This window comes from Punica granatum, chromosome 5 (assembly GCF_007655135.1).
Source record: "Punica granatum isolate Tunisia-2019 chromosome 5, ASM765513v2, whole genome shotgun sequence".
NCBI lineage: Eukaryota > Viridiplantae > Streptophyta > Magnoliopsida > Myrtales > Lythraceae > Punica > Punica granatum.
In genome coordinates, this window is record NC_045131.1 from 11471680 (window position 1) to 11494406 (window position 22727).

The window sequence follows — 22727 nt, forward strand, 5'->3', positions numbered from 1 at the left end:
ATCGAGACTAATTTTTGTTCGGACGTCGGCTTAATCCTGACCAAGTAATACTTCTATTGAGTTTCTCACGCAATTTTTTTTAATTGAATGTTTCTCCCGTAAATTTGGAACGCTGAAATACCACCCAAAACAATTGTCAAACACAATTATGGTATTATAATGCTAATGTTACTGATTGCAAGAGTTACTCTATTTTCTTCATAGAACCAAAGAAAAAGTGGTTTAATTAAAAAATCTAGCTAGGCATAAACTTCCGAAGCATTTTAAATCATGCCTAGGTTTTAAGTTTCATTAACTTTTCCATTAGGATTTTTTAAGATATAATTTTAAAATATAAAAATTAAAAATTTCCACCAAAAAAATAAATTTTAATAATAAAAAATAAAGATATAAATTCAAAAAAGAAAAGAAGATGAAAAGGAGTAGCCCCAGGGCATGTCATCCATAGTTGTTGACGTAAGTGGTGGCCGACAACGAGCCCCCTCTGGCCCTTCCTCTCATTCATTCTCCCTTCTCGACTTCTTCTTTTTCTTTCAAATTAATTTTTAGTTTATAAAATTTTTAAAATACTCTAGTTGAAAATTTAACGGAAATAAAAACCTTAGCGGAAAAATTAAAATTTGCCATAAACAAAAGCGTGTACTAAAATTTCTAATAACTTTTATGTTTAGGAAATTGGGTAAAACTTTTCTCTTTTTAATTTAACCAATTTGAAAACAAATATCATTTCAAAGAATTAAAGCATGATCTTGGATAAGGTTGTTTCAATTCCAAGGTATGCAAGCGTTTGCCTATCAAGCCAAGAGTTGCCCCAATATATTTGACATTGGCCTCTCTTGATTTTGCACGCCTATACTATAGTGTGGGGCTTCATTTTATTTTATTGGGCGGCCTCGCGCGACGTTGTTATATGTCTTTGTCCTCTATATATACATAGCATGCCCTATGTCTCTCTACTTTCACTATCTGAAATATTGCTTTTGGACGTAAAAAGGGATAAAAATGAATTGTTTTTTCTGATTTCCATTCTCTATCGAATCTAAAGCATTGATGATGAACTTGAATCTTAAAAAAGAGATAGTTTGTCGAAAAAGAGTGATCGGTTGAACGGCCTGCAGAACATTTATTCAGGGCTTCAATGAGGAAATCTGGGGAACAATGGGATGATTAGTAGAACCCCTCCTATGCATATGAACCGTACATGATCGAGTTAAGGTGGAGGCAGATTTTGTGCAACCTATAAAACATCCAATATGGACCATTGGGCTCTTGATGTATTTTGAGAGCCGAAACACATTCAAAGAAGACAAATTATATTACATATGTATAGACTTTGCTGGATTTTAATTTGGTACTTAGAGGAGGCCTAGCCTTGAAAGTTTGTATGGACCATTTTAGGGGCTTTCTCTAGCTTAGTTTCGTGACCTTTCTAATTTGATTTGGTCCGTGCAAAATTAATATCTACTTGGTGTTTTGTAGTGCGCAAGTGGCAATTTCGGAATAGATTGCCTCGAGATTGGTCTTCTGTCGTACATAGATTCAGTTTATGTGGTAATTAACGATGAACTTTCTCATTCTCTTGAGATCGACTATTTCACACGCATCTTTCAGAGGAAGTAGTTCCTAGCTTTTATTCAAAAGGAAGACTAGTCTGCTTGGGGCCTCAATTTTATGCCCACTAAGGCCTCTATATATGACCAAAGCAAAATACATCAGATTATATTCCTATCTTACAATAATATATATCACACTTTCCCTTAATTCTTCATTAATTACCCCAATCCCTTTCAACTTTCACTTTCAACAACCTCTTAAAACTTCTCATTAAATTACTTAATTGATGTTTGCAGAAATCCTTTCTAATGACAACTTTATCAATATGAGATTCTATGGTAGTTGACATTATTATATCCCAGTGATTTCCCCAAGTCCCAAGTCCCAACCTACTTGGTTACCTTGTTCAAAACAATTCCTCACGAGAGCTCTCCATGTCTATTGCAAGTATAAAAATTGTGCAGTTTAATTAACTCGCCAAAACCAATTACAACAACTATATAAATTAACCTACAATGAAAAGAGAGGTTTATGTTAGAAAACCCTAGATTGAGCGCAACATAGAAAATTACGGTTTTTAAAATGTTAGTTCGATCTCATCAAACACGACTGTTATATAAATCAATCTAGTAAACACTTCCATCAAGTTAGACAACAATATATCAATTCTATTGTTTTACCTTTATCTTACCCTTCGAATTGATTGGATTGCAATAATCCGTTGAAGCCCATTACTTTTTTTCCACGTTTCATTCCTCTTTTGGTAAAAAGCCCACGACCAAAGCGAAATATTTCTAAAAGCACCTTATCCATTTCCATAAACTATCATGTCCCAAGCTATATTAGTTTTCCACTATGAGTATGCTTGAACAGACTGTTGGCTTCGGACCAAATAACAATTAATTTACATATTAAAAAAATACTCTATTTTCGAAATATATATATATAGCTAAATATAAAAGTTATTAGAAATTTCAATGTGCGCTTTCAAGAAAAAATTTGTTTATGACCAATTTTAACTTTTCTATTAAGCTTTTTATTTCCGTTAAATTTTCAGCTAGAATATTTTTAAAATTTGATAAACTAAAAAATTATTTAAAAGAAAAAGAAATTAAAAAGAAGACAAGAAGGGAGAATGAACGAGATGAGAGGAAGGGGCTCAAAGTCGGCCACCACCAACATCATTGGCCGTGGATGACCTGCCCTTGGGCTACTGCCCTTCGTCTTCTTTTCTTTTTGAAGTTATAAATTTATTTTTTATTATTTGAAATTATATTTAAGAAAATCCTATAAAGTTAATGAAACTTAAAAACTGGGCACGAATAAAAATGCTTCGGAAGTTTATGCGTAGCTAAATTGTCAACTTCTTCTTCTTCTTCTTCTTCTTCTTTGGCTCTATTTTAGAAAATAAAGTAAATTTTGCAATCCTTAACATTAGCATTAAAATACTAATTGTGTTTGACGGTCGTTTTGGGTGGAATTTCAACATTCAAAATTTGCAGGATAAAACTTATTGCAAGTATCTTGTGGTTCTATTTTAGGTGACGTTTGAGCGATAATAACCTCAATAAATTTGACCGGAGATACTTTGTAATCCAAAAAGAAGAAGAAGAAGGAAAAAAAAAAAGCAAAGGAGGAAGAAATTGGGGGCTAGGCCGTTTGCAAAGTTCGTTTTTATTTCATCGACATTTGTCGACTAGATATGTACAGTTTTAATGAAATTGTTTAATGGCGCGTTTCTGTAAATTTTTTATTTTACAAAACATTTCACTTGAGAACTCTCCGTGCTCTCCATGTCTATTGCAAGTGCAAAAATTGTACAGTTTAAATTAACTCGCCAAACCAGTTACAACAACAATATATATTAACGTCCCACCACGAGAAGAGAGGTTTGAAGTGTTGTTACTCATCCTTGTTACAAAACAAGAGATTATGGATTTGATTATCACTATTGGAATATCTTGTATCCATTTATTTCCTGCTCTCTCCTCTCTTTCTTCTAAATTCATGGACCTTTCTTATGAAATAAAATAAAATAAAATAAAAATAAAAGCAAAGAATTAAACAGCAAAGCATGGCACAACATTAAATTAAATTATTAATATCTTTTCACTGAAAAAATTATAAACAACTATAACAAGAAATGGATTTTGATGTATTGACACTCACTGTCGACTCACACTTCATATGCCCCTTATTTTTCTCTTTCTCTATTTGTCACTTGGTCCATAACATGCCTTGTAATATAAAAAGAAGACGAAAAGTTTCATGTTGGCATAAAGTATGTTTAGGGTTTTGAAATTGATTGTTGTATCCGATATCGGACTTAATGGAACAAGGAAATAATTAATGACTCCATTCCCACGTTATTTTGCATTTTAATGGGTACATTAATTCTGATTGGAGGCATCATAAACTAGATTTATTGAATTAATGTACATTAAAATGCAAACCCCCATAATGGGGGACGGTGATGCCTCCAATCCCACGTTATGAAGCCGCACTCTTTAATGACTTTGACTGGACTTGAAACTATGGTGCTAACGGCTGATATTAAAATGAATATCATAGCAAGTAATTAAATTGTGAAAAAATAACACTATACGCATCTTTTAAGATTACCTAAAAATGCCCAATATTTGTATTACGTTCTAAACCTATCTCACTGTGATTTTTTCTATACAAAAAAAAACAAAAAAAAGGATGGAGAGGCTAACATGACTCAGTTAAAAGGGTAATGATGCCTATGTGGATTACCTCCTCAACCGAGCCACGTTAGCCTTTCTACCCATTTTTATGAAAAAAAGTCACAGTGAGCCATAGATTTGAAACAAAATAAAAATGTTGGGTATTTTCATGTAATTTTTAAAGAATATGATAAAATTGAGATAATTTTCAAAAAATTGGGATATACAATGTTATTTTCTCTTAAATTATTACTTGCGAACAAGGTAATATCTTTCGTATTAAATTTTGGAAACTATAGACTCTTACATGCATGAAGAGAGGGAAGACCTTGTTAAAAAACCATGGATATTGAACTTCGTCGCCCCCAAGCCAATCGCAATTTACCTTTCTTATATTGGAGTTATAAGCTATGACAAAGGATTGAGCGCTCTTCAAATCTGAAAAAATGATATCATGACACATTGTCATGGTCATATGGTTGATACTCTTTTTGAAAAGTGTAGTACACCTTTTGAAAAATGTAATACTTGTCTAGTACTTTCGAAATTTCGTTATTGTATCGATTATTTCAAAGAAAGTGCCACACTTTTCAAAGTGAATACTAAACCTTTCAAAGGGAGTACCAAGAATCATGTTCATGACATGACATCATGACATGGTGTCATGACATCCTTTCCCCTTCAAATATGTAGCAAGTTTACAACTTTTGCTGATATCAGACTGAAGATTATCAAATACATATTCGACGTTAGCACCGAGAATCATGTTCCTACCATAACTAAACATTTAGGGAGAATTCCCTTGCAGACAAAAAATATATATTTATATATATATATTGACGAACGTTAGTTGGTTCAAACGGTTTGGCGCTTATTCTCTTTAAGCAAAATCTCGAGTTCGAGTCTTATGAATGAATAAAATCTACTCTTTCAGAACTTCATTCCTTAGTGAATCGACTCAGCTCAACTAAATTAGTCAGAGTCTAATTGGACTTCTGGATACGAAGATTCACACTAATATATATATATATATTGAGAAAAAATCATAAAAAAGTGAAAAAAAAAATGAAAAGCCAACACTAAGAAGTAGGGAATTTGATCTAGCGACGTCGCCTTCAATTTACGGTGAAACCAAGAGGTACTACGTTTGATTCTCACTAATGTGACATCTCGTGCCCCTTTTAGGTCAGCGCCTCGTTCGTAAACCGGAACTGAAAAGCCAGCCATCATAAGTGGGGAGTTCTCACTTTCCCGCAATGCCTAAAAAAACGGCTTCATGCAAAGCGTTTCTCCACGCCCACTCCACTTCTATAAATTCGTCATCAACCAAACGTACAGCCTTATTAATCTCACCTGAGAATTAGTTCCCTTCTCTGTTTTCTTCTTCTCCTTCTTCACTCGCTTGTAGCTATGGCTTATTCTTACTATTGCAAGCTCTCGCTTCTCTTCATTGCACTCACGATGGCATTTACGACTCTGACAGGGCGAACGGCTGAAGCGCAGCTGTCGGGGCCAATTGGCAGCCTTCTGGGTCTCTTCCGTATAGATGGGATTCTGTTTTGCAGCCTCGATGGCACTTCTAATGGCACCACTACTCCGATCTTTCATGGTAAGTGTATATATATATATATATATATAGTGATTGCAAGAAAAGTTAATCCAATTCATTTTTTGGGTTCGTAGTTCATCAGTTATATTATCGTGCATAGGATCGAGAATCATTGGATGGTTATGTAAATAGTGACGTTTAGGTACATAAGAGTGCTATGCGCGCTTACATATTTGAATTGATGAAAATGACTTGATGTTATAGATGCTAAGGTACAACTAAGATGCGGAGGGGCGGTGATCTCGACCTCAGTCACAAATGCATCGGGAGCATTTTCGTTTATGCTGAATCCTTTGCAATTCCTTTTGTCGTATGTGCTCGACAATTGCCGGCTTACAGTTACCACGCCGCTCTCGACCTGCAACGCTGCTCTCCCCTCCGTCGGCCAACTCGTCTCCCAGTTGCAGTCCGTTGGAAGCACCGTCGTCGGACTCCTCAATGTCACCCAACTCGTTCCGGGCGGGTTCCGGCTCCTCCCTCCCAGTTAATCTATTAACTCGACCATACTCTGAGATATTTATTATCTGCGTACTTTCATAAGGGTTAAATAAAAACTTTGCTATGCGCACACAATGGTGCGAAACATTTTATAATATCTTTTTACGGTATATGATATTTTGTTACATAAATTGTGTGGTAATTGGTCTGTCATGTCTTATGCTTGTTGTGTCATGTGTCAATCAAGTGTAAGCAATTATAAGAAACTTTTATGTTTCCAACTATGAATAAAAACGTATGTGTCCATCGACGCAGAGATTACATTTTCGCCGGAATGTGCATGTTGCTTTAGTGTGGCAGGCCATCGTGAGAGACTTTGAAAACGGGACCAGCCTGGTCATAGGTTCATGCCAGATAAAATTCGTGCTATAGATGCCTCCTAATTGGTATCCAAACACATCGGGTAGAGTTGTAGATATTTTGTACGATAAGAACCGTCATAGATCAATGCATGTACGAGTAGAGTAGTAGATATTTCATCATCCGGGATGAACTCTAATACATCTACCTCTTCAATGCATTTGCACTTACCTGATCTGAACTGCACCATGAATAGATTCAAGGAAGTAAACAATCGTACTTGCCTATTTTTGCATCATCTGATTAATAAGCGAGACATATCCAGATGGAGCAAGCTTGAGTTAATTATCTTCGGACTCTCAATTATCAACCAAAGGGATATTACTTGATCAGATCGTGCCTTCTTTGGCCCAAGAGGCTTGCTTATATTGTCTCATCTTGGCCTGAACTGAACGGCCATCATTTCAACATGTCCCAAAGAAAAATCGCGTAAATATTTTAAGTTGAAACACGTAAAATTTAGCTTCGATGGAATCTCCGTTTTCAATAGATCTCCAACCTAAAGGAAAAGTGCTCGATCTATCCAACACTGCTATCTACCCGAGACTCAAACTCCAGTGTTATGGTTACATTTGCAACAGCTTCAATTTTCTTCTACGAGTCAATGGTAAAACATTTTCGATAACTCATCTATCTAGTTGGTGAATGGTGATAGAAAACAAAGAAATAAAAGGATCATCTAGTTGGTGATAAAGAAACGGAAAAATAAAGGATTACAGTCATGGAAAGCCCTGGTGATAAGGATCAAATCTTAGGAACCTCTTGATGATTTCAGGTCGAGGGCAATGATCCTCATACTAGCCTCTTATATCCGATTACCATATGGATCTCGCCATTCAGTGAATTGATTTTGCGTGCTTAAAGATTTAGCACTTATTTCTACAACGGCTGCGGACACACTAAAGTTACAATGAAAATTCTCATTGAAATAAAGAATTCCCCATAAATCCACATCCTTCTACATTTTATTTATGAGAGGTCACCTAGTGAACAATTTGAGTACTTGAAGGAATCCAGTCCCCACCTCATCACAAGGTATTGTGTATATAACAGATATAACACATAACATTGTACTTGACACAAAAAATATATATCTATTTTGTCAACGGTAAATTTTTTTAATATTTCTAAAAATTAAAAGGAACTGGTGAGCCATTATTGACTTGTGATATTATCACGTGATATACCCATTACATATAAGACTTTCTCATAAGAGAAGAGCTTTAGAGGGAGAAAAAGTTTCAAATGATTTTTCATGTCTATTCAAAAAGTTACAATCGCATCATTTCGCTAAAGAATCATATTTCATGAAATATGAAATTACATTGATTACTAAATTTATCAATACTAATTTAATTATTAAATTTATCTTCTTATTAAATTATAGTTTTTTCTTTATATTTCGGTATAATATTATAGTTGCTTAAAAGTTGCTTCACTTGTATTGTTTGAGGGAACAAGGGATATGAACCAAAAAGTATGATGATTTCAAGATAACTAGTTTGGTTTTGTTAATTACGTAAAAGGAGCAAAATTTGTGATATCATTATTTAAGTAAGGGCAAAATGAAAAGAAAAGTTGGATAAATAACTCATACTTTTATATATAGTAAGATAAAATAAGAGAAGATATAAATATATAGTTTTTTATGTTGAAACTCAAAAAATATTTTTATTAAAAATTGACACGGCCTTTTTTTAACAGAAAATGTGACGTCCGGATCGAAGTGCCAATATGGCGAAAAAGGTTGAGGACAAGAATGAATTAGGACGAAAAAGGCAAAAAAAAAAAAACCCAAAAGATTGGGAAATAAAAGTATCTTTTTACTGGGTGTACATTTCTGTGAATGCGCCAGTTGTTTCAGCATTAGTCCGGTTGGCCCATCTCGAAAGACGCCAAAAATGGGCCGGTCTGGCCCATTTAAGAAGTAGGCCCGATAGTTAACTTATAAAGCTGGCCTGGACCGGACTGAGCTGCCCTAAAATTTGATTGTCTATGTGTACAACAGTATGACACTTTTGTCAATCGAGAAATTTATTTCATTTTTCAAAATAAAAATTAATCATCATCACTATGGTCAAGAGCTACTCAACCACAACCGGAGGCATTAGGAAAAGGCTTGTGTGCTCCTTCTTTGCTTTAATAAACTTTATTATCCGAAAGCCTAATTAGGTCTCAACTAACAAAAATCGAACCGGGTCGACCCACTAAGAGATAAAACTCTCTCAGCATAGATTTTTTTCATTCGCAAAACTCGAACCGGAGACCTTACTTAAGAAGAACAAAGGCCGAATCGCTTGAATTAACTCACGTTGGTATCGAAGTTGTGTTCCGGGATATAGGCAAATTATAAGATAACACTTTATAAGATGCCATTAGTCTGATGAACTTTCCCTCAACGATTATTTCCTGTACTTCCAATCTCTCGCCCTGCTTCGACTTCTCCGGGTAGAGACTTCTGCCTTTTATGAATTTTAACAATTAAACTAAGGGCGGATTGGTCATTTTAAATTATTCATGCGCACAATAAGCAAATGTAATATCCTCTATATTATCTAATGCGATCGTGTCCTATACTCGCAAAAACTTATGCTATCTAGACAAGCAGAACTCAGCCAATAAGCACAACTTGATATACGATGATTAGCTTTATCATGCTATATCTCCCCTTAAAATACGAACACATTGTTGGGACAGAACAATCAAACTTCCGTTTCACGAGGATTTTCACACATCAATATGTATAAGTTAACGAGAATACTAGCTCTACTCAAATATACATCACCCCCCTATCAGTCATCGAGACATATCCAGATTGGATGAATTTGAGATCGAACGAATCGACTCGATTAACTCCTCTCCTCTCTCTCTCTCTCTCTCTCTCTCTCTCTCTCTCTCTCTCTCTCTCTCTCTCTCTCTAGGGACCATAAGTTTGGGGGATGTTTTCCTGCATACATAATTCATTGTCTTTTGCAGACGAGGCAGCAATTGAGGTTTGGGGTTGGGGAGACTCTCAGCCTCTCAATTTATGTTATGCTCCGAATGAAATTATCTTTTAAAACAAATGCTTTCATCGAGTGTAATTCCAGCAGAGGGGAATGGTCCCCCATCACTCTTAAATGTTCATGGAGCTATCCTTCTTCCTAATACTGAGCCCATTGACTTTCTTGGAAATTGTTTCTAGGCACAATTTAAAATTTTATTTTTTAAAGAAAATAAAGAGTTACAGAACTAAAAGCGCCCCAAAACTCGATAATATACTCTATTTCATACGAGGACATGTGCTGCCGCACCACATTTTTTTTTTCCCTCTCTTTTAGTACCATTGGTGTGAGCTGATGAAAGTGAGCTAGCTTTGCATTTAATCGATCAATAGATTCTTGAAGGAACTTCAAAGGCAATCCGTTCTCCTCTTTTAAGGCCCACTTGTGTTCTCTTGTAATAGAGAAATAGCTCTCTAAAATAATTTTATTCATAATTAAACATATAGGACTGGTCTAAGTTGAGAAAATTAAATTAGAAATTTTAGCAACAATTATGATGAGATAATCACCGATAAGATGAAGAACATTATCAATAGCATTCAGCCAAAAAAAAAAAGAAGAACATCAGGAATAGCAAAGGCACATTATCCACGTAATTGGAACAAGTGTTACATTTTAATTAGTGTTTCTTTACGTTGCATGACAAGATAAGATCATTAAAATTATAAGAATCGCTCGAAATATCGGACGTCACCGTACAGTTGGCTGTTCTATGTGCGTAAAGCTGTGGGTAGTCTTCTATTTTCTCCTTTTTGTTAAAGACAAAAAGAAGAAAATTAAAATCGTACATTTAGAAATGAATTTTTCTAATGAAAGCCAAACATGAAGCCACCCGCATGGAATTTTCTGGGGTGCAAAAAACATTAAAAAACAAAGGAGGCAACTCGGGGGAAAAAGAAAAAAGAAAAAAGGATAGGGTCACTGAGATGAAGGAAAACACTGGAACTCTTGAAATGGTCCCCGTAGCAGTGGCTTACTTACTCTTCCAAGGACCCCCTCAAGAAGAAATCTAAGAGCTGCCCTTTTCGCATCCAAAAATTTGTAACATTTATGGCACAATGAGTACGTCCAAAGACCATGGCCCAGCTGAAAGATTTTACCACTCGAGTTTAATATAACCCATCGCTGTTTTGACTTTGAATATCACTTGATCGTCTAGACAGATAATTAATATGTAGGATGCAATATCATAGGTGCGTAGTCCGGGTGATCCTGTATGAATCCCGATATATCTGTGTTAGTCTGTTGACCCTGGAAAGGCTGGCGTGAGGAGCCTCGAAAATAAAATCCCTGGATGCCGCACAGGCTGCTGAGTCCAACCCCATGATACTAGAAGTTGCATTGTCCGTTGAGATGTTCAACTACTTCTTCCGTTTGCTTCGCTTCTTTCCCGCTAACATCAACACGAACTAGGTACTACCATTGACCTTGCTCCGTAATTGGTTCTTTAAATTTTCGGAAATTTGAAAGTCTGTTCCGAGGAATGCGCTCTGTTGTTTTCCTTCAGTCGATCCAACCAAATATTACGTGATCCACACACTTTTTGAAGCTGAAATTGTGCACAGATTCATCTTCCCTTACAAGGAAGAAGCACAGACCAACTCTTAAACATGGGATGATACCGGACTTGGAAAGCTTCAACCCCTGTACCGATCTTATTATCCAGCTCGGCATGACCCTTCTTGATCAACTCCGGAAGCATCATGAGCTCATACTAAAATAAAGACAAAGCATTCCGGAAATTAGTACATAGAAAAATCATAAGCTTTTTTTAAGGCATCGCTACCCTACTCTCTACTGCCAATCATTCCTTTTGCAGTAGAATTTTTTACTAAAGAGTCGAGAAGTTCGTAAGCTGCAAGTGATTTAATTTTCGAGGCTCCTCACCCCAACCTTTTCAGGGTCAACAGACTAACACAGATAAATCGGGATTCATACAGGATCCCCCGGACTACGCACCTATGATATTGCATCCTACATATTAATGCAGTCGATCAATACATAGATAGCAAGATCCTATCGTCGCAAAGGACCAAAATGCCAGCCCGTCACACAAATATTCTAGCAAAATGCTGCTCTCTCTCTTTGGTTTTATCTTTTCCTTTTCCAATTTTGCATATCCTTTAACGTGGAGCAAAAACATCCGAAAGGGCCAGGATCGTTAGATTAGATTACATTCCCCATCCAGAAGCCTCAAAGCCTCCGGGACCGAATCAGCTCCGGGACTGTAGTAGCTCCATATACTTTAGTATGTCGTTCATTTGGTTGCTTCTGTCATATCTTATGCTACCGTACCCGTGCCCCCTCTTACTCTTAAATTGCCTCCTTTCCTTTATCTTTTTCCCTCTGTATCAATCCAACAGCAAAAATGGGCGACCGATGCGGAAACCTCGAGTTTAGATAGATCTATTTAAAATTTATTCTTCTAGAATTAGTTGCATAAACTCAGTTTATATGTAGACAGGTTCTCATGTAATTCTTGAGTCGTACATTCTGAATGAACGGTCTTTTGGTTCTATGGTTAGAACATAACCTAGCTGGCAACTTTGAAATATACCGAATAAAAGCTTGTTGGAACTGGGAAGAAATCATCAACTGATTAATAAAGTGGAATCATCGTGTTAAGTTTCCAAATTATTCATAGTAAGTCATTCATCAACCCAACCCGAAAGACTGAACACAGCATGAAGACAGACCTTCACATACATAGCTACGGATATATCATATCCGCACTCTGCTTCTCAGCCAAGCTTATTTAGCCCCTACATATACATGCAGATGATAATATATAGTACGTAACATGTGGACCAACTTCATTAACTAGACGAAACGAGGGAGAACCCCACCGGAATGAAGTGGGTGACACTGACGGAGTCAGAGACCATGATACCCCCATAGGAGTGCAAGGTCGAGACGAGCAAGCCATTGGAGGGCAGATTGGCATTGCAACTGGATAACGGTGTGATAGTTATCAGACGACAGTTGCTAATCGGATCCATTAGTTGGAACTGCATGGGATCCAACATCATCAAAAATGCTCCTGATCGGTTTGTTACTGAAGCTGCAATCGCCATCACCCCGCACTGCAACTGCACTGATGCATCTGCAACAGAGATAATCATATCCATCAATTCATGCATGTACATGTATGTGGAAGTCTACCTAGCTTTTACAATATAGTTACTTACTTGGGAAAACAGGGGTCGAACTACCATTGACATTGCCGTTGGGACTGCAATATAAGACCCCAGTAATGAGACCATAGGTGCTTACACCTACAGGATCCCCAGGTGGCTGCTGGGACTCGGCCCATGGGGCTGCCAGTATCGATGAAGCCACCACGAGGGAGACGAAGAGAAGCGAGATCTTGCAATAGCAAGAAGCCATTTATATATCTGGAAGAATTAACAATGGAAGAAGAAGAAATCGTGCATAAGTGAACTGATATATAGCTTGTGAGATATTTATATGAGACTCCAATTGGCGATTTTGTCGAACTGGTTAGGGATGGAATGCTTTGCATGAACCCTTAATTACAGCTGCTATTCTGAGTATGAAGAGTGTCGGAAAAGTTACAAGACGTGTGTCAGAACTGAATCTGAATTGAATTTTATTGGTGAGAATTGAATCTAATACGAGTATCATATTTGAATTCGGGACGCATGCTGCTCAATCAAGATAGTGGTACTTTCATTTTTACTATAATACAGCAGAATTGATTATCAGTCTTCCGTTGCATCGAGTTCCATTATGATTGAGGTCGACTGATCTCACCATGGTATCGCCTAAAGAAGCAAATACAGATCACCATTAGTCATAGTACTGTAATCGACGTGATCAGTTGATCACTCCCATTATGATCTTGGAGAACACCATGAGCGAATCCAGTGGGCATTGAGTCGAAACAGGCCATATGGGGGCGTCGATCCCAGGAGGCATCGAGACCTCAAGGCCTCCTTAGGATGCATCTTTGAAAAAACCGATCAAGATAGCAAGCTACAGACTGTTACAGAATCAGACTCCTTAGGTCCGCTCAAATCTTTTGACGCATAATCGAAATTGTATGCATATGCGTAAGCCCGGAATTATATTTGGATCTCTCATTCTGCGCATAAACAAAATGATACGACATGACGAAAAGAAAATTATATTCCTTCTTTCATTACGTTCCGGAAAAGATGTATACCCAACTTCCCTAACACCTTCCATGAAACTTCAAAACTCACGATTTCAATTTCCACTTCGTTAGTACATTGAGAAAGGGTGTGAAGACAGGAACTCGAGAACGTACTTGCGACGACAGGCATCATGTCAAGCATGCCGTGCTTGGACCGATTCCCACACTTGCACATAATCTCAGAGCCGAAAACATACTATCGATTTCGTTCGGGATTTAATTGTAAGCACCAAAATCGTGATCAAATTCCCAATTTCACATCTCTCTCATTTTGGCACTGCCCCATAGGACTCCCTCTCTTTCAAACAGTGGAACGTCTTTAAATTCTCCGCCTCGACCGCCTCCCCCCATTTCCCTCCATCACCACAAGATAAAACCAGCTCCATTAACATTCTTGCCGAAGAGCAACATGATCTCACTGGACCATCTGGTACTCCTGACATGTGCAGTTTTGGCTCTCTATTTCATCGTAAAGAGGAGGAGAGTTGCAATTTACCTCCTCGACTTCACCTGCTACAGGCCGCCCGATTCTCACCGGATGCCCAAGTCCATGTTCAGCGAGTACATCCAACTCGAAGATCGAATGGACAACGAAGGAAAGGCTCTGCAGGTCAAGATCATGGAGAGGTCCGGCTACAGCGATGAGACCTATATCCCGCTCTCTCTCACCGAGATGCCCGTGAAGAGATGCTACTCATCGGGACTAGATGAGGCCTCCACGGTCATCTTCTCTGCAGTCAGAGATCTACTTGAGAGAACAAACACCAGCCCGAGAGCCATAGATATACTGATCATCAACAACAGCGTGTTCTCTCCGACGCCTTCTCTTACGGCTATGGTGATTAACAGGTTCGGGATGAGGAGCAACGTAATGAGCTTCAACCTATCAGGCATGGGGTGTAGTGCTGGGATTGTATCGGTAGCTCTAGCAAGAGACCTGTTGAAGATTCACAGGAACTCACTGGCCCTAGTCGTGAGCACAGAGGTGCTGAACGGGAACTGGTACACGGGCAAGAACAAATCTATGCTGATAAGCAATTGTCTCTTTCGAATGGGCAGCGCAGCTATACTTATGTCGAGCAGAGGTCAGGACGAGGAGAGGGCTAAGTACAAATTGAAATACCTAGTTCGCTCGAATAAAGCGAGAGATGATCAATCTTACACTTGCGTGTACCAGGACATGGACTCTGAGAACCAAACCGGGATATTACTCTCAAAGACCCTGGTAAATGTAGCTGGGGACGCTCTAAAGACGAACATGGCAATCCTAGGAAAGCTGGCCCTGCCTTTGTCGGAGCAGCTAAGATACGCTCATTCAATAATCAGACAGAAAGTGAAAGGTGGGGGGAAAACAGGAATCTACATACCCAACTTCAAGAAGGCATTCGAGCATTTCTGCATACACGCCGGAGGGAAAGCCGTGATAGAAGCGATAGAGAAGAGCCTGAAGCTGAGCCAAGAAGATGTCGAAGCGTCCAAGATGACTCTGTTCAAGTTCGGGAATACTTCGTCTTCCTCCATCTGGTATGAGCTAGCTTACATAGAATCCAAAGGGAGGATGAAGATAGGCGACAGGGTATGGCAGATTGCACTCGGAAGTGGGTTCAAGTGCAACAGTGCAGTGTGGGAATGCATCAACACAGCAGGCCCCGACGTGGAGAACGTGTGGAAAGGCAAATTTTGAAACCGACACCATCTCAAAAGCAATCTTCAATGAGTTTGTATGCTATAAATATTTTTATTTCATTCGTATAACCAATAAGTTGAAATGAATTGTTCTTCTCTATTATGCATCCCATGCTGAAACCATCAACCTCGGACGCGACGCACCAATAGAAGAATCATCATATCGAAGGAAGTATAGGAAAAGAAATGTGATACTAAAGGGCAAATATCCTTATCCAACAGCAATCAACCGAAATAGTGACATTTGGGGCAAAACTAACACTGTTTAAGGTATCCAAAGCCAATCCCAAACAAAGCATCATCTCAAAATCGAAACCTAAGGGCAAGGCGGAACCGTTGACAACATTAATTAAGTACGAGATACCGAAACGACGACAAAGCTTAGTCTTCCTCCTGGCCCTCGTCTTCCGCGATGTTGAAGTACCTAAGCTCGTAGACGCTGCGGTCCTTGTTGGAGGCGATCACCCGGAGCCAATCCCGGACGTTGTGCTTCTTCAGATACTTCTTCGTCAAGTACTTGAGGTACCTGTGAGGAAGCAACAGGTCGGCGCGGGAACACCAGATCAGATCAAATTGACCAAAAATGGAGGAGGCATTGAAGCGAGATTCGTGAAAGCTCACCTCTTGGAGAAGTTGGAGTCGGAGGTGACGGTGATCTTGGACTTTTCGCGGGTGACGGTGACGGAATCGCCGAGGTTGCCGGCCTTGCCGTCGACCTTGATCCGCTCCTGAAGGAACTTCTCGAGCGAGGCGATGTCCATGATCTTGTCCTCCACCGGCTTCGCGCAGTCGATGACGAAGCTCACTCCCTTCTTCTTCCCGCCCTTGGCGCCGGCGCTCCCTCCTTTACTCATTTTGACTGGACTCTTCTTCTTCTCCTCCTCCTCTCCTTCTGCAGCAGCGAAGCAAATGAGCACAGAGCACCGCAGACGCCGCCGATTCTTGAAGAGATTAAAGAAAAGAGGAGAGGGAGAGGACTCACCTTAGGGTTTTCGGGCCGCCACATAGGGAGGGGGAGCTCTTAGGGTTTGTTGTGTATTTGAAGTTCGGCCTACCAGTACAAGTTGGCTCCACTAAACTGGGCCCATGCAAAGCCCAACTTGAAGATTACGGCCCAATTATTTATACGTGTATATATATATATATAATTTTTTCTAGCATCGCATTGATGCTTATTTATTATGAGTGTCGTTACGCCCTCTTAATAATTTAATCTAAAATCATTCTGATTCAAAACCTCCACTCCCAGAAAACATGGATTATACGCCCTTCATGGATAGAAAGAAATGGAAGTAAAAGATAAGACGAAGAGTGACTGAAGATGAAGCAGCTACTTTCGAAGTAACGGAAAGAAAAGCAACGACTGAAGAGGAAAGACTCGAGGAAGAATGAGATTTTGCATAAAATCTTCTAAAATATTCACATAAATTCTCCCCGTCTTTCCTTTTTTCCTCCATTTCCCATCAATTCAAACATAGGGATAATTTACAGCATCAAATAACCATTTAATAGGTTTAAGCACTACGAAGATTATTTTCATTTTTGGAATTATTAAACATACCTTTTTCTTAAAAGATATAGAGGATATTTTTTTGAAAATTAGATATCATCCATTCCATCTTGTGTATGGTCAATTTCCTTCTATTAAATTGTTCTCCGTTCTTTTACTCTTTTTTTTTTTTTGATGGACAAACGGGACAAAATCCCAAATAAATTAATTGTTACAAAGCTAAGAAAAGTTTAAGAAGTTACAAAGAGGAAGTATGATAACACCCGGTTTCTCTGCACCAGCAATGAATTGGAGCTGTGGCCAAACAAAACCGATCATTGTTCGATCAGAACCGCCGGATATCTTTGGGCGGCCTGAAATTGAGGGGATGAGTCTCGGGAGTGGCGTGCTCATCTTCTTTCCACATCTTTATAGTCTTATCAGCCTCGCATGTGACAAGCCTCGTACCGGTGAGGTCATAAGAGAGGGCATAGATACCGGCTTCACTGTCCAATGATCCTGAAACCAAAAGAAAGAATTGATGAGAAAATTGTATCCAACCCTGTACCAAAATAAGGCAGCGCGCCTTATCAGTGAAACTTACACTGGATTGAAAAGATAAGTAGAATGAAAGGGAAAGAACAATGTCCATACCGGGTTGTACTATTGTCTGGGCCTGCTGGAAATTGTGTCCGCTCTTCCAATCCCAGAACCACAAACTTCCGTTATCACCTTCATTCCAAAAATGAGAATGAAAAACATTTTAGCGATCATCAAATCATCAGCCACAAATAAACATTAATGCTCATGATTTTGCCGAGAAGAAAGATAAGGACGAACCTCCAGTGGCCATAACACCTTCATCATTTACTGCCATTGCGTTGATTATAGTTTTCTGCTGCGAGCTGGCCAAGGAGAAGCAATGCCAATAGAATCAGTCAATATGATCAACATAAATAACAAAATTGGAACCTGGCATGAGTTAACCTTGGATTAATCATTGGCTCCAACAATCCGATTAAAAGTGATTTCATTTCTAGAGCCATCCCCATTTTATGATGAGAATTTTCTGATAGTGCGCAACAGAAGAAAAGCTTAGTTTGGAAACTCACAGCATGTTGTGGAGAAATTCTCCCCGTGGAAGACTGAATTTCTTGATGTTATCTGCTGATGCCGATGCAAAGCAATTCCTGGGCATTGCGAAAAAAAAAATGGCAGTAATTCAGTTAGCAGAAATATAATTAAGTAAATCCTACAACCAATTGAAAGGAGCACACGTGAAGTCTCGTACTCTTTAGGATGCATGGCCATAGCTCGTACAGATTTCTTATGATGAGTAATAGTCGTCATAGTTTTTCCTAAAATAAACAGAAACCACGGAATTTCATCATTTGATTGTAATAGAGGCCACACCAACTATTAAGACATACATATGTGCACGCAACAGATAAGAACGAATTATGGTGCTTACCATATCTAAGATCCCAGAACTTAATTGTTGTATCATGGGAACCAGTTACAACTTGTGGATCCTAACACACAAATAAAAAAAGAATAGAATAATCAGACAAGATATCAGATTTCAACACTCTTTCTAAGTAAACTAAGCGTTTATGAACAAGTGCCCAACGTTTCAACACAAGCAACCCCCGATGGTTTGTACTAATGAAACTTATCCAATTTCCAAAACCTGTTTCTAATTCCCTCAGTAATACTATGTAACATAAAAGCCACGCCTGTGGTTACAAGGGCCTTTTATTATTAGTACTCTCATGTTATCTTCACATCATCATAGGAACTGCTGCTAAATTTACCAAGTCTCCAAAGTGAATCATATGCTATAGTATATAAACTATTGCCTATCGGAAGCGGCAAAGCATTGCTGAACCTACTTTCTCTAGGATATACATAGACATACATACATACATACATACATACATACAATGTATGTATGCAGAGCTAATTTTACACATGATGTCAGAATATATGCAAAGATATATCAGAATTTAGACCATGCTTCTCCTCAAAAACTTAATCCTCTTTCATAAATAACAAAAAAGTTCTCCCTTATAATACTATTCTTTCCTGTAGTCTGTCTTTCTTTCTCCTTCAAAAGTCAACATGTGGAAATAAAGCGATATTGGAAAGTAGAAAAGATAAAACAAATTGGATCACATACCGTTGGTCGAGTGAAAACTGAGCAAACAGTGTTTTCATGTCCTGACAGTGCATAAATTTGCATTTTGCTACGAATATCCCATACCTGAAATAGCGGTGGTGTAAAAGTTAAAAAAACCTTTCTGACACAAACTCATTAAACCATGGACTTACCTTTACAAACAGAATATAGCAAAAAGTTTATGCGAAGAACAAATTCATCTACATACCCTGCAGACAGAATCTCGCCCTCCAGTAAGCAAGACGTTTAGAGTGGGATGAAGAGCCAAGCAATAAACGCCACTTAGATGGCCATGGTAAGACCTGATTACCTGCAAGACATCATATTTTTAGCAAAAGAATGAAACTCTAGTGGAACTTCAGATAGTCTTAGCAAATGGGGAATTTATACCTTGTTTTGTTCAAGATCCCAACATTTGACTTGTTTGTCATCACCAGCAGAGAACATATACGCGTGCTCTTTACTAACAGCAAGGCCTGTATATCAAAACCAAGTTTTGCTCAGAAACTAAGATAGCTGTTGGTGGAAACTGAACAATTTAATCTATACCACAAACTCACCTCTTATCTGTTCAATGTGTCCTGTTAGTGTAAGCTTTAGCCTTCCAGAGGCCACATCCCATATCTAGTAAGAAAATTAATTGAGTTTATTATGATCAAAATCCACATCCTCATAAATATAGCTGACTAAGATTGAAAGCACCCAGGCCAAATAGGCAGATAAAGATCATGAAGAGCGGTTAAATTTGAGGCATCAAAATTCAAACTTTAACAATGCATTTTTCACCTATTTGGACTAAAGGAATAAACCTTCCAACAGTGGCAACAAGGAAATAAAGTTGTGGATAACAAAAGGCACTTTTTGCACAAACTTTAAATAAGTGATCAATACTCAGCGACTAATGACTTTTAATTAACACACTGTCCAGATAGAAGATATAGCATGAGAAAAAGCAAATTACTAGAATATATAGCACCTTGTACCAGTTAAGAATTTGCTCAACGAACATTCTTAACACTAGACAGCAAGAATAAATGTGAACAAATCAATAAGAGGAAAATCAACTTGAAACATCAACCAAGAAATCAATTGTCTAGGCAAAGTACCTTGATTGTCCTATCAGCAGAGCCAGTACAAAACCACGTATTGCTTGGATCAAATGCAATTGACCTAACCCATCCTAAATGCCCGCTTATGACCTGCACAACGATTTATGAAGGCGGCATGATAAAAAACTCAATGAAGTCCTACAAGTAGATTCCGATATCGGTGACGCATAGTGTCTGCTCCAGCATGTAAAACGAGACCTGAATGGAAAATTTCTCACCCTGTAGTTCTTCCATGGGGGGTGCCATACGGGACGAGGCCACCTGCTTGGAATTCTTTCCATAATCGCAGAAGTAGAATAGTTTCTAGAAGACAAATGCAAACAATCTAATTATCAGTACTTTAAGATGCCATTGATCTGAGTATAAGATGCATACAATGGATAGTATAAACTTATGACACTTATCACAGTATCTTGTGTAACTTGTAAGAGTTCATTCAGCAAATCACGCCTTTCTATACAACAAAAGACGCCATAGACTTAACATAGTCAATTTTTTGAGCAGATTCAGGCACCAGTTTGCTAGCAAAACCATGGTTGGTCCAATCATATTTGTAAAAGAATGAAATACCGTCCTATTTGCTAAGATTAGTAACCCTTCAAACAGCAACCAATATACACAAGAAGCAATCAATCTGTTAAGTGCATAAGCTACGGTTGCAGCATCAAGTGCTAAGAACAAGCGTAATCCAACTATATGGAAAAGTAATAAGAGAAGAGAGGCTTAACCTTTCTGATGATCCAGAAGCAGAGATTATTGCAGTGCTTTTGCCTTGTGGAACCACATCATTTCTGAAGAAAATCAGAAAAAATAAGCACCATTATCCTACAAATCACTTTCAGTACAAATGAAATAAACGGATGAATGAAAGTATATCTTTAATTTCCATCTATATTCTATTACGCACTAGAACATCCAGATATGAGAATTAAATTGAGATAAGAACAACGTTAAGACAGAATTCCAACTAAACGAGCAAGGAGATAGTACTAACAATCCCTTCGGTTGTAAAGATGGGCCAACAACTAAAGCATTCTGAGTCTCTTCCTTCCGTGGTTCTTTAGAACCTTCTGGGCCTGCAACAGCAAGACCGTATTAAACAGCGATATTTGCATTCTAAGATCAAATTACCACACTGTTGCAGATATTGCCACCTCAACTGGTTCAATCAACCATTAAGTTCAATAATACATGAATGACGAAAAAAAACATCACGAGCTTCTTTTAAAGCTTAGGCAAAATGACCAAGAGAGGGGCAACTTGCTTAATTTACATAACCCAGTCCAGAAAGTTTGAGATTGATATAGAATGGTCAATGTGTAAACTCAACTACACACAATAACTAGTGGATGACAAATAATAAGATTACTTGCAGGCTCCAAGTAAAGATACACTCCCCACTAAACCCCTACATGATTAAGTGATATAGAGACCTCAGATCCTCTATCCTAGAGTTTCGTATTTATATTAAAAATATCAATATGTGCTGTGTCGAAGTTATATAAGGTTTTAACCACAGGGAGCCAGGTGGTGAACATCATCTCAACTCAAAAGCTAGTTCGCAAGTGCATCTCCCATATGCAGAGGTCATGTACTCGTATAAGTGGCTATCCAGCAGAATTACAACCGTATGATCATTGAAGTAAAAAATAAAAAACTGTACCTGGAAGAGCAAGGACATCGGAAGACCCATCAGCTTGCTGACCCTGATTCTGCGGCGCAGCTCTGGCTGGCCGAGGCGGCAAACTTCCCGTACCCTTAATTCCTCCATATTCGACATTAATCTATGAAATAACATAAAAGCAAGAAATCAGAAAGAGGCAAAAACACAAACTGCGATCAACTTTACACCTCAAATTCGAGGAAAACCTGAACTTTAACCGAACAATCTTCCGAAATTGGATAAGATAACTAACCTTGTGGCTCAAGCGAATCTTTTTACTGCGCCAAAAAGAAAAAAGCAGACAACATCAGACTCACGGTACGTTCAATCAAGTAGGCAGAAATGGAGGAGGGAACACCGGCGGCCCGGTATAATCTGAGGTTCAAATGGGCAAAGCTGACGGGTTGAATAGGATACCTTTCAGGGTCGGGAGGAGCAATGTGGCCATGGACTGGAGAGAAGAGATCGAGGGCACGCTTGAGGGACTTGAAGCTGAGCTTCTTGAGCGACTGCGGCTCCACGGGATCCATCTCCACTGTAGGGCCCGGCATCTCCTGCCTCTTCCACTCGGCAGGGATCAAAACCCTAACCCCAAAACCCCCAACAGTCGAAGCACAAGCCGGGGGAAGAGGAACATCAAACAGATGAGAGGGGAATGAATCCTTCTCAAAG

At 38.5% G+C, this 22727-nt stretch overlaps 5 protein-coding genes across 6 annotated transcripts; 2 read left to right on the plus strand and 3 right to left on the minus strand.

Annotated features, from left to right (window-relative positions):
• The first annotated feature begins 5605 nt into the window (after window positions 1-5605).
• LOC116209231 (phylloplanin-like) lies at window positions 5606-6588 on the plus strand. Its single transcript, XM_031542818.1, has 2 exons — window positions 5606-5850; window positions 6055-6588. Exons 1-2 carry the CDS (start codon window positions 5652-5654, stop codon window positions 6336-6338), a joined length of 483 nt encoding a protein of 160 aa, XP_031398678.1. The 5' UTR covers window positions 5606-5651; the 3' UTR covers window positions 6339-6588.
• Window positions 6589-12405: 5817 nt separating this feature from the next.
• Window positions 12406-13171, minus strand: LOC116209435 (phylloplanin-like). Its single transcript, XM_031543069.1, has 2 exons — window positions 12941-13171; window positions 12406-12855 (listed from the first exon to the last, which is right to left on the minus strand). The coding sequence occupies exons 1-2, from the start codon at window positions 13137-13139 to the stop codon at window positions 12569-12571; spliced, it is 486 nt and encodes a 161-aa protein (XP_031398929.1). The 5' UTR covers window positions 13140-13171; the 3' UTR covers window positions 12406-12568.
• A 1118-nt stretch (window positions 13172-14289) lies between these two features.
• On the plus strand, window positions 14290-15647 carry LOC116208154 (probable 3-ketoacyl-CoA synthase 21). Its single transcript, XM_031541418.1, has one exon. The coding sequence runs from the start codon at window positions 14339-14341 to the stop codon at window positions 15611-15613; it is 1275 nt and encodes a 424-aa protein (XP_031397278.1). The 5' UTR covers window positions 14290-14338; the 3' UTR covers window positions 15614-15647.
• Window positions 15648-15778: 131 nt separating this feature from the next.
• LOC116208155 (60S ribosomal protein L22-2) lies at window positions 15779-16750 on the minus strand. Of its 2 annotated transcripts, XM_031541419.1 has the most exons (3): window positions 16598-16750; window positions 16237-16507; window positions 15779-16141 (listed from the first exon to the last, which is right to left on the minus strand). In XM_031541419.1, the coding sequence occupies exons 2-3, from the start codon at window positions 16467-16469 to the stop codon at window positions 15997-15999; spliced, it is 378 nt and encodes a 125-aa protein (XP_031397279.1). In that variant the 5' UTR covers window positions 16470-16507; window positions 16598-16750; the 3' UTR covers window positions 15779-15996. The 2 variants fall into 2 exon arrangements, with proteins under 2 accessions (XP_031397279.1, XP_031397281.1); XM_031541421.1 differs by lacking the exon at window positions 16598-16750 and having other exon boundaries at window positions 16237-16566.
• A 452-nt stretch (window positions 16751-17202) lies between these two features.
• Window positions 17203-22727, minus strand: LOC116208153 (protein pleiotropic regulatory locus 1). Its single transcript, XM_031541417.1, has 17 exons — window positions 22473-22727; window positions 22309-22333; window positions 22056-22176; window positions 21387-21468; window positions 21121-21183; window positions 20611-20695; window positions 20390-20482; window positions 19844-19907; window positions 19674-19759; window positions 19492-19593; window positions 19284-19367; window positions 18576-18636; window positions 18396-18462; window positions 18217-18294; window positions 17945-18009; window positions 17759-17836; window positions 17203-17623 (listed from the first exon to the last, which is right to left on the minus strand). Exons 1-17 carry the CDS (start codon window positions 22604-22606, stop codon window positions 17451-17453), a joined length of 1461 nt encoding a protein of 486 aa, XP_031397277.1. The 5' UTR covers window positions 22607-22727; the 3' UTR covers window positions 17203-17450.